Source organism: Somniosus microcephalus, unplaced genomic scaffold, assembly GCF_052327205.1.
Source record: "Somniosus microcephalus isolate GS21.2 unplaced genomic scaffold, FLI_Smic_1.0 unresolved_chr3, whole genome shotgun sequence".
NCBI lineage: Eukaryota > Metazoa > Chordata > Chondrichthyes > Squaliformes > Somniosidae > Somniosus > Somniosus microcephalus.
The window spans coordinates 39,214,092-39,230,018 of NW_028225181.1; the positions used below are offsets into that span (position 1 = coordinate 39,214,092).

Consider the following 15,927-nt stretch of genomic DNA (forward strand, 5'->3'; position numbering starts at 1 on the left):
TCTGCCGCAGTGAAAGCACTTCACTGTTCCGTATGACATTTCATTTGTGCCATATTCTTGCGGTCTCCATTGTATCTCTGCTGTGCCCCGTGCTGCTGCTTCATGTGATACTCCCATGCTGAAAGCCTTGTCCAGCGTATGATCCTTTTCTGATAGAAGCCGTTTCTGGGTTCCTCGCTTTGAAGCCCACACACAAACTTGTCCCTTAAAGTATCTGCTGGTCCCGTTCCAAACTGACAGTGTTTCGATAGCATGCGCAGTTCCGTTAAAAACTCAGCGTTACTTTCATCTTTTTGCTGGTTCCTTTTGTGAAACTTAAATCTTTCTGCTATCAGCAGCGGTGTGGGGTTTAAGTGGTCCTGTAGATTTGACACAATGTTTTCAAAATCCTTTTCCACTGGCTTCTCTGGGGTTACTAGGTTTCGCAGTAAGCCATATGTTTTTGCACCAATTGAATTCAACAATACCAGCGCTTTCCTGTCATCTGGCACTTCATTCGCCTAGCAGTACATTTCTATGCATTCGACATGTGTTGTCCAATCTTCGACTTCATTGACGAACGCTGTGACACTGCCACTCTTTGGCATCCCTGGGTGTGGTTAAACTGGCGCAAAATGGTGGCTCCCGCGCTTTCCTTTCTTCCCCGCTGACGCTGCTCGGTCCTTGAACACCGGCTGCACTCTGCTCTCTCTCGTCTCTCTTCCCCGCTGACGCCGCTCAGTCCTGAACACCGGCTGCGCTCTGCGCGTTTTACCCTCTCTCTTCTCCCGTCGACGCTACTCGGCCTTTTTCTGTGCCATCGGTTGGCTCTAGCTGCCGCTGTCCGGGAAGGGTCTGTGCCGTACCTGTTGCCAGCCCGTTTCGCTGGACCACTGTAACTGGAGAACCAAGCCCGGCTCTCGACAGCCTCCCCTGCGATGCTCAAATCTCCGCTGGATGACTGGGGGGTTTCCCGTGGTCAACGCCCGTGCTTCTGGACTCCGCCTTCTTCTTTCACTGTTCTCCAGGAGCGAATCCCTGGGAGGTGATGCAGAGTTGCAGGTAGGTTTGAATCTTCTCGTCGCCAATGTTAGATCCGTGTATCTTGATGTTGTCCTTCAATAATTAGACAAGAGACTGCAGGGAACAATGAACAGGTGTTTACTGAATGAGTGTTACTCTAAAACTAACTGTACAGATCCCAGGGTTTATATACAGGTTTGGTCACTGCCGGTACTACATTATACAGGAGCTGTAAAAAGTAGTTCTCCCCTTAAAGGTACATACACTACACCAACACCCTTCACTGTAATAATCTGATATACCCACCAACCCTCTCTTTAACACTGTGAAATACACCAAACACACAAAACACTCTGATATACACCACGCTCCGCACTCTCACAATCTGATACTGCCTACAACCCTCAATGTACCACATTGCTATTCTCCACATCCCGCACTGTAACACTCTTATATACACCACACCTATCACTCTAACACTGATATACCCTACATGCCTCACTGTAAATCTCTGATGTGACCCACACCTCCCATTAACTCTCCTATATAACACATATTACTCCCTGTAACGATCTGGTATACCCGACACCCCCACTGTAATAATCTGTTATATCCCACGCTCTTCACTGTAATACTTTGATAATCACCACACCCCGCACTATAACACTCTGATTTACCCAACACTACTCACTTAAAGACTATGATATACCCCAAACCCCGCACTGTAACAATCTGATATGCCCGAACAGTAACACACTGCTATTCCCCATACCCTTCACTGTAACACTGATATACCACACCTCACGAAATGTAATACTCTGATGTACACCAAATCTCTCAGTGCAACGCCCTGAGATAACCCTCACCCACGTAAATCACTGATATGGACCACAAACCTCACTGTAACACCTTGATACACCCCTCAATGTAAAACACTTATATACCCCACACCCCTCACTGTAACACCCTGATAAAGGCCTCAATGTAACACTGCCTTATACGCCACACCCCAAAATGTAAGATTTTGATATTAACCACAGCCCTCACTGTAACACTCTGATATACTCCGCACCCCTCACTGTAACACTCCGATATACACCACACACCAGAAGCACTCTTGTATAGTCCACACAACACACTGCAAATCTCTGATATACTACACACCCAACACTTCAACTGTGAAATACCACAAACACCAAATTGTAACACTCTGAATTAAACCACACCCCTCACTTTAACAATCTGATATACACTACACCCCTCACTGTAACACTTTGATACACCCCACACCACTGCAACATTCTGATATAAACTACACCACTCAAAGTAACACCCTGATATACAACACACCCCTCACTGTAACATTTTGATATACGCTAAACCCCTCATTGTAATACATTGATTTACCGAACATCCCTCAAAATAACACTCTGATATACACCACATCCCTCAAAGTAACATTCTGATTTACCCTACACGCCTCACAGTAAAACTCTGATACACCCCCGACCGCTCACTGTAACACTCTGATTTACCCCACACCGCTCACTGGAACACTCTGATATACACCACACCCCTCACTGTAACAATCTGATATACACTACACCTCTCAATGTAACAATCTGATGCACCCCACACCACTCACTCTAACATTCTGATATACATTACACCACTCAATGTAACACTTTGATATACAGCACACCCCTCACTGTAACACTCTGATATACGCTACACCCTCACTGTAACACAATGATTTACCCCACATCCCTCACTCTAACACACTTACATATGCCACACCGATCACTCCTAAGTCTGATAGACACCTCACTCCTCAATATAACATTCTGATATTCATCACACCCCTCACTGCAACATTCAGATATATCCTACCCCTCTCACTATAAAACTCTGATTTACCCCACACCACTCACTGTAACACTCTGATGTACATCGCACTCTACACTGTAACATTTGGATATGCCCCACACACCTCACTGTAACACTCTGATTTACACAATACCACTCAGTTTCGCATTCTGTTATACCCCGCACCCCGCACTGTAACAATCTGATATGCCCAAAATGTAACACAATGCTATTCAACATACTCTTCACTATAACACTCTGTTATACAAAACCCCACTACATGTAACAATCTGATATACACCAAACCTCTCAATGCAACGCTCTGATATACCCACACACCCGGAAATATCATTTGTAGATCTCAGCCCTCGCTGTAACACTCTGATATACGCCACACCACTCAGTGTAACACCCAGATACACCCCTCAATTTAAAAGTCATATATACCCCACACCCCTCACTGTAACGCACTGCTATACCCCACACTTTTCACTCTAAGACTAAGATATAACACACTCCACTAAATGTAACACACTGATATACACCAAACCTCTCAGTGCAACGCCCTGATATACACCACACCACTGTAAATCTCTGATATAGACCTGAAACCTCGCTGTAATCCTCTGCTATATACCACACCGCCCACGTTAACACCCTGATTCATCACTCAATGTAACCCTATTATATACCAACAGCCCACACTGTAACACTCTGATATCAGCCACAACCCTCTGTGTACCACTCTGATATACTCCACATCCCTCACTGTAACGGTCTGATATACACCATACCACCGAGGCACTCTTATATATCCCACACCCCGCACTGCAATTCTCTGATACAATACACACCCAACACTTTAACACACTGAAATACCACGCACACGACATTGCAACACTCTGATATACCCCACACCACTCACTGTAACATTCTGATATACAATACTCCACTCAATGTCGCAATCTGCAATGAACCTCACCCCTCACTGAAACATTCTGATATACCCTACACCCCTCACTGCAACAATCTAAATTACCCCACACAACTCACTTGAACAATCTGATATACACCACAATGCTCACTGTAACAATCTGATATGCTTAAATCCCTGAATGTACCACACTGCTATTCCCCACACTCTTCACTGTAAAACACTGACATACCACACCCCACTAAATGTAACACTTTGATATATGCCACACCCATTACTTTAACGCTCTGAAACACCCAACACCCGTCAAATTAACACTCTGATATATCCAACGTCCCTCACTGTGACATTATTATTTATCACACCCCCCGCAATTTTATTCTGCTGCAGGGCATTCTGGAAGGGGAGGGTGAACGGCCAGTTGTCGTGGTGCATATAGGTACCAACGAAATAGCTGAAAAACGGGATTATATCCTAAAGGCTGAATATAGGGAGTTACAATTACAATTACAATTACAATTAAATTTTATTTGTCATATATGCAGCAGACGTGTGTACTGCACAATGAAATGTTGATTTTTACAAGTCCTCCCAACATTGGAATAAATATGGCATAAAAATGATAAAATACTAATAGAAATACAGTAATAATAAATAACACAACAGTAATAAATAATAATAAATTATACGTTCATGAGTCTTATGGCCTGGGGGTAGAAGCTGTTTCGAAACCTACTGGTACGAGACCATATGCTTCGGTATCTCTTAACGGTCGGGAGCAGGGCAAAGAGGTTGTGGCTGGGGTGGCTCGTGTCTTTAATGATTCTCAGGGCCTTCCCCGGGCACCTCTCGGGGTAGATATCCAGGACAGCAGGTTGTTTAATTCCTACAGAATGTTGTGCAGCTTTCAACACCATCTGTAGAGCCTTGCGGTCTGTGGCAGTGCAGTTGCCATACCAGGTAGTGATGCAGCCAGACAGGACACTCTCGATGGTGCACCGGTAGAAGTTGGTGAGAATCTGGGGGGCCATTCCAAATTTCTTTAGTCTCCTGAGGAAGAACAGGCGTTGTTAAATCCGTGTATCTTGATGTAGGTGTCCTTCAATAACTCGGCAGAGACTGCAGAGGAACAATCAACAGGTGTTTACTGGATGAGGGTTATTCGAACACTAACAGAAGAGATCCCTACTCAGGGTTTATATACAGGTGTGGTCACTGCCGGTACTACAGTATACAGGAGCTGTAAAAGTAGTTCTCCCCTTAAAGCTACATACACTACAATTCCTCCCCTTTTAGATTAACAGTACCATAACATTCATTTAACAGTTAACACTTTTAACATGCACATTAACTGAAAATAGTCCATTTATAAATTCAATCTTTGGGGCGGCTTCCTGATCCTTTCTGGATAGCACCTTTCCTGAGTGTCTTCCTCTTGGTGCGGAGGCGATTCTGCCCCCCTGTCGTCGGTTGGTTCATCAGCTTCCGATGCTACTGTTTCTGGGGTAGATGCTACCTGTATGTCAGGTTCATCACCAGGTACGCGAGACATGGGGTTGACTCGTTCCTGTGACGCTAGGATCTGGTCGACATGGCGTCTCACAATGTTCTCCCCAACATCCACTGTGTACATTAGTGGCCCCTGCCGTGTGCATATAGTTCCTGGTTGCCATTTCTCTGTTCGGTAGTCGCGGGCCAAGACTGGTTGCCCTACATTGAAGCTCCTTGTCGGCTTCTCATTGATGTGCTGGAATTGCTTATTCTCAACATTTCTTCATACATTTGGTCTGAGCAAATCCAGACGAGATCTGAACCTTCAGTTAAAGAACATCACGGCCGAGTTCTGGTTGTTAACTGCATGTGTCGCATTTCTGTAGGCTAACAGGAAATTGTCCACCTTATGCTGCAGTGGAATGTCGTCATCGCACATGGCCCTTACTGCCTTTTTAAAGGTTTGTACGAACCCCTCAGCCAATCCATTTGTGGCTGGATGATACGGGGTGGATGTGTAATGCCTTATCCCATTCCTTCTCATAAATTTCCGAAACTCTTCGGACACAAACTGTGGTCCGTTATCAGAGCAAATCTGCTCTGTCAAGCCGTTCCTGGCAAATATGGCCCGTAGGACTCCAATCGTTTTCTCCGTGGTGGTGGAGGACATTTTGATCACCTCAGGCCATTTCGAGTGCGCATCTACGGCTATTAAGAACATTGAGTCCATGAATGGAACAGCAAAATCAATATGCACCCGTTGCCATGGAGATGAGGGCCACTCCCATTGGTGTAGAGGGGCATGTGGTGGTGCATTTTGGACCTTCTGGCATCCTGAGCAGCTCCTTGTAGGTCCTCGATTTGCTGATCGATCCCCGGCCACCACACATAAGCCCTAGCAAGGCTTTTCATGTTCACCCCTCCCAGATGGCCTTCGTGAAGCTCATTGAGCACTCTCTCCCTTAACTTGGGTGGAATTACCACTCGGGATCCACACATTAATGTCCCCTGGCATACTGACAGCTGTTCTCTTCTGGATGAGAATGCTGGCAACAGTGAGTCGCCATGTGTTGGCCATCCGTTCACCAGCAAATCATATACCCGAGACAGTGTCGGGTCATTTTGGGTCTCCTTCCCTATATCCGCGTTAGTTACTGGCAAGCGTTCAATTATAGTCGAATAAAATATTTCGACAGGGTCCACTGCTGGTGCTTCCTCCGCAGTAGGCAGTGGCAGGCGTGATAGCCCATCAGCGTTTCCATGATGTTTCATGCCCTTATACTCTATTTCATGTTGGTTCACCCCTAGAAAAAGGGACCATATTTGTAGCCATTGCACAGTCATCACCAGAACACCCTTCTTTGGATTAAAGATGGAGACAAGTGGCTGGTGGCCAGTCAGCAAGGTGAACATCTGCCCGTGCAGATAGTGGTTGAACTTTTTCACTCCCCACACTAGGCTGAGGCCTCCCTGTCAATCTGGGCGTAGTTACGCTCGGCTGAGGTTAGTGACCGAGACGCAAAGGCTACTGGCCTCTCCAAGCCATCCGGGAATTTGTGTGACAGCACCGCTCCAATACCATAGGGTGATGCATCAAACTCCAACCGATTTGGTAGTGCTGGGTTGAAATGAGCCAACACCTCTTTTGATGTGATCAATTCTTTGCACTTCTGGAAAGCTCGTTTACATTCGTCATTCCACTTCCATGATACCCCCCGTTTGCAATAGGGTGTTCAGTGCATTTAGTACTGTCGACAAATTCGGCAAGAACTTATGGTAGTAGTTCACCAGCCCGAGGAACGACCTCAGTTGTGACACATTTTCCGGTGCTGGAGCCTTGCCTACTGCTTCAATCTTTGCAGGGGACTTATGTAACCCCTCTTCATCAATAACATGGCCACAATACGAGATCTGCTTCTGGAAAAACTCGCATTCGTGGCGATTAGCTCGGAGCCCATATTCCTTCAATCTAGTGAGCACCTGCTCCAGGTTGGCGAGGTGATCACTGTTATTTCGCCCGTGACCAGGATGTCGTCCAAATAACACTGGGTCCCTGAAATCCCTTGCAGGGCTTGATCCATTGCCCTTTGCCAAATAGCCGGAGCTGATGCTACCCCGAACACCAGCCAGTTGTATTGGTAGGGTTCTTTATGAGTGTTGATCGTGAGGTACTGTTTCGAGACTTCTTCTACCACCATTCGCAAGTACGCCTGGGCCAGATCAATCTTAGTGAAGCGTTTTCCTCCAGATAGCGAGGTGAAAATATCTTCAATCCGCGGAAGCGGATATTGTACCGTGTGAAGGACTGCGTTCACTGTCACCTTAAAGTCCCCACAGATGCGAACCTTCTTTGGTTACCCAGGCATATTATTCAACGACCTCTTCATTACAGGAACGATGGGTGTAGCTCACTCGCTCCAGTCCACTTTTGACAGTTCTCCAGAACGTTCTAAACCTTCCAGCTCTGCTTCGACGGCTGGTCGGGCCTTAAAAACCTTTGGGCTTGTATTTTCCTCTATTTTGATCGTCGCTGTTATGCCTTTTAGAGTTCCGAGTCCCTCCTGGAACACTTCTTGTGCGTCAGTTTGCATTTTTGACAGTTGTCCAGGTGTGACGTCGTCATCCTTTTTGGCATCTACCGCCAGTGCTTATATGGAATGCCAATCTAACTGTATCTTCTGGATCCATTCACGTCCTAGTAGTGGTGGTCCTCCATCTGGCAATACATATAGGTCCATTTTTGGTGTTTCCTTGCCGTTGTATATCACGTTCACCCTTATTTTTCCTTGGGGTAGACTTTTTGCCCCGTGTACGTCTTCAAGACAATCTCTGTATCTCCCAAGGGTACATGTGAGAATAGCCGCTTGTAGTCCCTTCGGTTTATGACTGTTAGGGCTGATCCTGTGTCCAATTCCATTTTCACTTGGACTCCGTCTATCTTGAGCGTGACACAGATAGTTTGGTGATCCTCCATTTTGATTACATTACGTAGTTTCAGACAACCCAGCTCCTTGCTTCCGGAGTCTGTATCACTTTTCTGTTTGTCTGAACTACTCTCCGTCACCTTATGTACCTTTTTGTACTTCTCCTGTGGAGATTTCTTGCTGCTGGTTTTCTTTCCCGACCTGCAGACTCTTGCTATGTGTCCTACTTTTCCACACTTTCTGCACACTTGGTCCTTGAACCAACAATCCTTATGGTCTTGTGTTGTTCTGCCGCAGCGATAACACTTCACTGCTCCATATGACATTTCATTTGTGCCATATTCTTGCGGTCTCCGTTGTATCTCTGCGGCGCCCCGTGCTGCTGCTTCGTGTGATACTGCCATGCTGAAAGCCTTGTCCAGCGTAAGATCCTTTTCTGATAGAAGCCGTTTCTGGGTTCCTTCACTTTGAAGCCCACACACAAACTTGTTCCATAAAGCATCTGCTTGTCCCGTTCCAAACTGGCAGTGTTTCGATAGCTTGCGCAGTTCCGTTAAATGCTCAGCATTACTTTCGTGTTTATGCTGGTTTCTTTTGTCAAACTTAAATCTTTCTGCTATCAGCAGCGGTGTGGGGTTTAAGTGGTCCTGTAGGATTGCCACTATGCTTTCAAAATCCTTTTCCAGTGGCTTCTCTGGGGTTACTAGGTTTCGCAGTAAGCCATACGTTTTTGCACCCATGGAATTCAACAATACCAGTGCTTTCCTGGCATTTGGCACTTCATTCGCCTTGCAGTACACTTCAATGCGTTCTACATATGTCGGCCAATATTCGACTTCATTTTCGAACACTGTGACACTGCCACTCTTCGGCATCCCTGGGTGTGGTTAGACTGGCTAAAAATGGCATCTCCCGTGCTCTCACTTCTTCTCCGCTGGCTCAAAATGGCGTCTCCCGTGCTTTCCTTTCTTCCCACGCTCTCCCTTCTTCTCCACTGTGGCTCAAAATGGCGTCTCCCGCGCTCTCCCTTCTTCTCCGCTGTGGCTCAAAAATGGCGTCCCCGCGCTCTCCCTTCTTCTCCGCTGCGGCTTAAAAATGGCGTCTCCCGCACTCTCCCTTCTTCTCCACTGCGGCTCAGAAATGGCGTCTCCCGCGCACTCCCTTCTTCTCCGCTGCGGCTCAAATGTCATCTCCTCACTTTCCTTTCTTCCCCGCGGATGCTGCTCAGCCCTTGAACACCGGCCGCGCTCTGCGCCTTTTCCTGCGCACCTCTCTCGTTGATGCCGCTCTGTCCTGAACACCGGCTGCGCTCTGCGCATTTTTCCTGCGCACCTCTTTCGTTGATGCCACTCGGTCCCGTACACCGGCTGCGCCCTGTGCGCTTTACCCTCTCTCTTAACCCGTCGATGCTGCTCGGCCTTTTTCTGTGCCGTCGGTCAGCTCCAGCCGCTGCTGTCCGTGAAGGGTCTGTGCCATACCTGTTGCCAGCCCATTGCGCTGGATCGTTGTGACTGGAGAACCAAGCCCAGCTCTCCAAAGCCTCCTCTGCGATGCTCAAGTCTTCTCTGGATGGTCGACACCCGTATTTCTGGACTCGGCCTTCTTCTTTCACTGTTCTCCAGGAGCGAATCCCTGGGAGGTGATGCAGAGTTGCAGGTAGGTTTGAATCCACTCATCACCAATGTTAAATCTGTGTATCTTGATGTAGGTGTCCTTCAATAACTCGGCAGAGACTGCAGAGGAACAATCAACAGGTGTTTACTGGATGAGGATTATTCCAAAACTAACAGTACAGATCCCTACTCAGGGTTTATATACAGGTGTGGTCACTGCTGGTACTACAGTATACAGGAGCTGTAAAAGTAGTTCTCCCCTTAAAGGTACATACACTACAGTTACGACGTCGATGTGATGTGACCATGTTAAGTCCTCCATAATGAATACACCCAGGAATTTGAAGCTGCTGGCCCTCTCCACCTCAGCCCCTTCGATGTAGATTGGGGTGTGTCCCTCCCCTTGCCACTTCCTGTAGTCCACGATCATCTCTTTGTGTTGCTGATGTTGAGGGAGAGGTTGTTGTACTTGCACCATTCTGCTAGATCTCTTACCTCCTCCCTGTAGCCTGCCTCGTCGCCATCTGTGATGAGGCCTGCAACGGTAGTATCATCAGCAAACTTGATGATGGAGTTGGAGTTGTGCATGGCCATGCAATCGTTAGTAAACAGGGAGTACAGAAGGGGGCTAAGCACACAAACCTGGGGAGCTCCCTTGTTCCGGATCAGTGTTGAGGAGGTGTTACTGCCTATTTTGACCACCTGGGATCTGCCCGTCAGGATGTCCAGGATCCAGTTGCATAGGGAGGTGTTAAGCCCCAGCTCACTGAGCTTGTTGACAAGCTTGGCGGGGATAATGGCATTGAATGCTGAACTTTAATCAATGAACAACATTCTCACATAGGTGTTCCTCTTATCCAGGTGTGATAAGGCAGGGTGCAGTACAGTGGCGATGGCATCATCCCTCGATCTTTTGGGCGGTAAGCAAATTGGAGTGGGTCCAGTGTGTCAGTTAGTAAGGAGTTGATGTGGGTTTTGACCAGCCTCTCAAAGCACTTCATAATGACAGAAGTGAGTGCTATGGGGCGGTAGTCGTTTAAACAGGTTACTTTTGTTTTTTTGGGGACTGGAATAACTGATGTCATCTTGAAGCAGGTGGGGACTACAGACTGGTACAGTGACCGATTGAATAAATCCGTAAACACGCCTGCCAGCTGGTCAGTGCATGCTCTAAGGACACACCCAGTGATTCCATCTGCACCGGGTGCATTGTGGGTGTTCACTCTCTTAAATGTCTTGCTCACGTCAGCCACGGAGATTGAGAAGACCCGGTCGTCCTGAGTCGCGGGTGCCCTTGTAACAGGTCAGTTGTTGTTGGCCTCTAACCAGGCATAAAAAGTGTTAAGCTCATCCGGGAGAGAAGCATTGCTGGGCATGACACAGCTGGGTTTCCCTTTGTAGCCCAGAATAGATTGTAGTCCACACCACATCCTTTGCGAATCTGAGCTATGATAGTGTGATTCCACTTTATCCGTGTATTTTTTTTTGCATTTGTGATTTCTTGTACTCATCTATGTCCCCAGAGTTGAATGCGATGGACCGTGCTTTTAGCATAGCACGGATATCGCCATTAACCCATGGTTTCTGGTTGGGAAATGTTCATAAAGCAATCCTTGGAACAGCATCATCTATGCACTTGTTTATGAAACTAATGACTGAATCTGTATATGTGTTGACGTCATTGTCCGAGGCATTCCGAAACATATCCCAGTCAGTGGAATCAAAACAGTCTTGTAACACAGCGTCTGATTGGTCCGACCATCGTTGTAGTGATCTCATCACAGGCTTTTCCTGTTTCAGTTTCTGCCTATAAGTGGGTAGCAGCAGAATGGAGTCGTGATCTGATATGGCGAAGAGAGGGCGGGGGAGGGCCTTGGATCCATCCCGGAACGGAGTGTAAACGTGATCTAGTATGTTCTTGGTTCACGTTGGGCAGGTGATATGCTGATGGTATTTAAGCAGTACTTTCTTCAGATTGGCTTTGTTGAAATCGCCAGCCACGAAAATGCAGTCTCTGGATGGGAAGTTTCAAGCCTGCTAATGATACCATACAGCTCGTTTAGTGCCCTATTTGCGTCGGCCTGTGGTGGAATATAAACCACAGTAATGATCACGCTTGAGAACTCTCTCGGGAGGTAGAAGGGTCGGCATTTGATCATCAGGTGTTCAAGATCGGGTGAACAAGCAGATGGAAGTAGTTCCACATCGGAACAACAAGAATTGTTGATCATAAAGCATACTCCACCCCCTCTATTCTTGGTGTGGAGATGCCAGTGTTGGACTGGGCTGGACAAATGGAAGAAGTCACACAACACCAGGTTATAGTCAAACAGTTTTATTTGAAATCACAAGCTTTCGGAGTGCTGCTCCTTCATCAGGTGAAGTGCAGAGATGCATAAAGACACAGCTTATATAGTCAGAGAATAATGCCAGATGATTACCGGTAATCTTTCTAACTGCCATTTATCACACCTCGGCAGAGAGATAATCACAGCAATCAAAGGTGTGAATGGTGTCCAAAAAGTTTAGTCAGGAAAACATTACATCAAAGAACAATGCTCCTTGGAGCAGAGGAGGCTGAGGGGGGACATGATTGAGGTGTACAAAATTATGAGGGGCATAGATAGGATGGATGCTGAGGAGCTTTTTCCCTTAGTAGAGGGGTCACTAACTAGGGGGCATAGATTCAAGGTAAAGGGCGGGAGGTTTAGAGGGGATTTGAGAAAGAACTTTTTCACCCAGAGGGTGGTTGGAGTCTGGAACTCACTGCCTGAAAGGGTTGTGGAGGCAGAAACCCTCACAACATTTAAGAAGCATTTGGATGTGCATTTGAAATGCCATAGCATACAAGGCTACGGGCCAAATGCTGGAATATGGGATTAGATTAGACAGGGCTTGATGGCCGGCGTGGACACGATGGGCCGAAGGGCCTCTATCGGTGCTGTATTACTCTATGACTCTATGACTCTAATGAGGTGGGGCCACAAGGGGTCAAATGTTGCAGATGCTGGGGTCTTTATGGAAAACAGAAAACAGACAAAAAAATCATTTTTTTTTGCTGGGAATCACAACAGGTCCGGCCGCATCTGTGTAGAGAGAACAAGCCAATGGCGACTCGATTCTGGATCACCCTACGTCAGGTGGAGTTACATGTAGCGTGACATGAACCCAAGATCCCGGTTGAGGCCGTCCTCATGAGTGCAGAACTTGGCTATCAGTTCCTTCTCTACGATTTTGGGTTGTCGTGTGTCTCGAAGGCCGCCTTGGAGAATGCTTACCCGAAGATCGGAGGCTAAATGTCCTTCACTGCTGAAGTGTTCCCCGACTGGGAGGCAGCACTCCTGCCTGGCGATTGTTGTGTGGTGTCCAGTCATTCGTTTTCGCAGTGACTGCATGGTCGCGCCAATGTACCATGTTCCAGGGCATCCTTTCCTGCAACGTATGAGGTACCCAACGTTGGCCGTGTCACATGAGTATGTACCATGTACCTGGTGGGTGCTTTCCTCATGTGTGATGATATTATCTGTGTTGATGATCTGGCATGTCTTGCAGAGGTTGCCATGGCAGGGTTGTGTGGTGTCGTGGTCGCTGTTCTCCTGAAAGCTGGGCAATTTGCTGCGAACGATGGTCTGTTTGAGCTTAGGTGGCTGTTTGAAGGCGAGTAGTGGAGGCGTGGGGATAGCCTTAGCGAGGTGTTCATCATCATCGATGTCATGTTGAAGGCTGCGAAGAACAAGGCGTAGTTTCTCCGCTCCGGGGAAGTACTGGACGACGAAGGGTACTCTGTTGGGTGTCTCCCTTGTTTGTCTTCTGAGGAGGTCTATGCGATTTATTGCTGTGGCCCATCGGAACTGTCGATCGAAGAGTCGAGCGTCATATCCCGTTTTCACGAGGGTGTCTTTCAGCGTCTGTAGGTTTCCATCGCTTTCCTCCTCATCTGAGAAGATCCTATCTATTCGCAGGGCTTGTCCATAGGTGATGGCTTCTTTAACGTGGTTAGGGTGGAAGCTGGAGAAAGGGAGCATCCTGAGGTTGTCCGTGGGCTTGCGGTAGAGTGAAGTGCTGAGGTGTCCGTCTTTGATGGAGATTCGTGTGTCCAAGAATGAAACCGATTCTGAGGAGTAGTCCATGGTGAGTTTGATGGTGGAATGGAACTTGTTGATGTTATCGTGTAGACTTTTCAGTGATTCTTCGCCGTTGGTCCATAGGAAGAAAATGTCGTCGATGTATCTGGTGTATAGCGTTTGTTGGAGGTCCTGTGCAGTGAAGAAGTCTTGCTCGAACTTGTGCATGAAGATGTTGGCGTATTGTGGTGCGAATATGGTCCCCATGGCTGTTCCGTGTGTTTGGGTAAAGAACTGGTTGTCGAAGGTGAAGACATTGTGGTCAAGGATGAAGTGGATGAGTTGTAGGATGGCTGTTGTTGGTGTTGGTGTTGAGTACTGAGGCTGTCGCAGCGATGCCGTCATCGTGGGGGATACTGGTGTAGAGTGCCGAGACGTCCATTGTGGCGAGGAGTGTTCCTGGTTCAACTGGTCCGTGGGTGCTGAGTTTCTGTAAGTCAGTAGTGTCGTGACAGAAGCTGGGGGTTCCCTGTACAATGGGTTTCAGGATGCCCTCGATGTATCCAGAGTGGTTCTCACACAGGGTTCCATTGCCTGATACGATAGGATGGCCGGGTGTGTTGGCTTTGTGTATCTTTGGGAGGCAGTAGAAGTCTCCCACACGGGGAGTACATGGGATGAGAGCACGTAGGATGCTTTGAAGTTCTGAATCGAAGGTCTTGATCAGTCTTTTGAGTTGGCGGGTGTGTTCTTTGGTCGGATCTGCGGGTAACTGTCTGTAGTGTTCCTGGTTGTCCAGTTGTCGGTATGCTTCTTTGCAATAGTCCGTTCTGTTCTGTATGACGATGGCTCCTCCTTTGTCTGCTGGTTTGATGACGATGTTGCAGTTGGTCTTGAGAGCATGGATGACGTAGGCATAGTGGTTAGCACTGTTGCCTCACAGCGCCAGGGACCCGGGTTCGAATCCGGCCTCGGGTGACTGTCTGTGTGGAGTTTGCACATTCTCCCCGTGTTTGCGTGGGTTTTCTCCGGGTGCTCCGGTTTCCTCCCACAGTCCAAAGATGTGCGGGTTAGGTTGATTGGCTATGATAAAAATTGACCCTTAGTGTTAGGGGGATTAAATACGTGGGGTTACGGGGATAGGGTGGGATATGTGCTGGTGTAGGGGTTACGGGGATCGGGTGGGATATGTGTCGGTGCAGGCTCGATGGGCCGAAATGGCCTCTATCTGTACTGTAAGGTTTCTGTGATTCTGTGATTCTGACGTTGCGTTTTGCTCGGGTGATATTCTGGACTGTCTTGTGAGTGTGGCTGTTGAATCTGGCGTTGATGCATCTCCTGACAGCTTGAGCATACATGTCAAGCTTTGGGCAGCGACCCTCCGGAGGGGTCCAAATTCATTCTTTCTTCTTCGGTGGCTGCACTGCGGATCCCTCTGTCTGATGTTCCGGATCATTGGTTGTCTCATTGGGTTCGCTGCTGACCTCTTGGGATTTGTGGAAGAATTCCCGGAGCCTCATTCTCCTGATAAATTCCTCTGTGTCTGCCGCAAGGCGTTTGGGGTCCATTTTGGTGGTGGGGCAGAAATTGAGCCCTCGGCTGAGAACATGGACTCTATCTTGGTTTCAAGGTTGCGGCATCTGCTGTAGAGCTGGTGTACGAGATGGTTGAGGAGTGTGAGAGAGGTATGACGGCAGAGGCTCGAAGCATAGTCTGTGTTGTAGGTCGACTTGAGTGGGATCGTGATCTGTAGTCCTTTTGGGATCTTGTCTGCTTTCTTGCATCTCTGTAGGAACTTGATGTCTGTGTCGATATGTGCGATCTTCTTGGAGATCCTCTCCACATTGAGCCGGCAGTTTGTGGTGTCGATAGTAGCCATGGTGTGGAGATGCCGGTGTTGGACTGGGGTGGACACATGTAAGAAGTCACACAACAGCAGGTTATAGTCCAACAGTTTTACTTGAAATCATAAGCTTTCGGAGCGCTGCTCCTTCGTCAGGTGAAGTGGAGAGATGCATAAAGACACAACTTAT

General features: G+C 47.7%; 1 protein-coding gene across 1 annotated transcript; it reads right to left on the reverse strand.

Annotated features, from left to right (window-relative positions):
- Positions 1 to 12,976: 12,976 nt before the first annotated feature.
- LOC147091375 (uncharacterized) lies at positions 12,977 to 14,336 on the reverse strand. Its single transcript, XM_085976551.1, has one exon. The coding sequence runs from the start codon at positions 14,297 to 14,299 to the stop codon at positions 12,977 to 12,979; it is 1,323 nt and encodes a 440-aa protein (XP_085832677.1). The 5' UTR covers positions 14,300 to 14,336.
- Between the last annotated feature and the right edge of the window lie 1,591 nt (positions 14,337 to 15,927).

What these genes read in the sequence shown, in the direction of transcription:
- LOC147091375 (XM_085976551.1), bottom strand. Translation starts at nt 14,299, where the DNA reads ATGACGGCATCGCTGCGACAGCCTCAGTACTCAACACCAACACCAACA.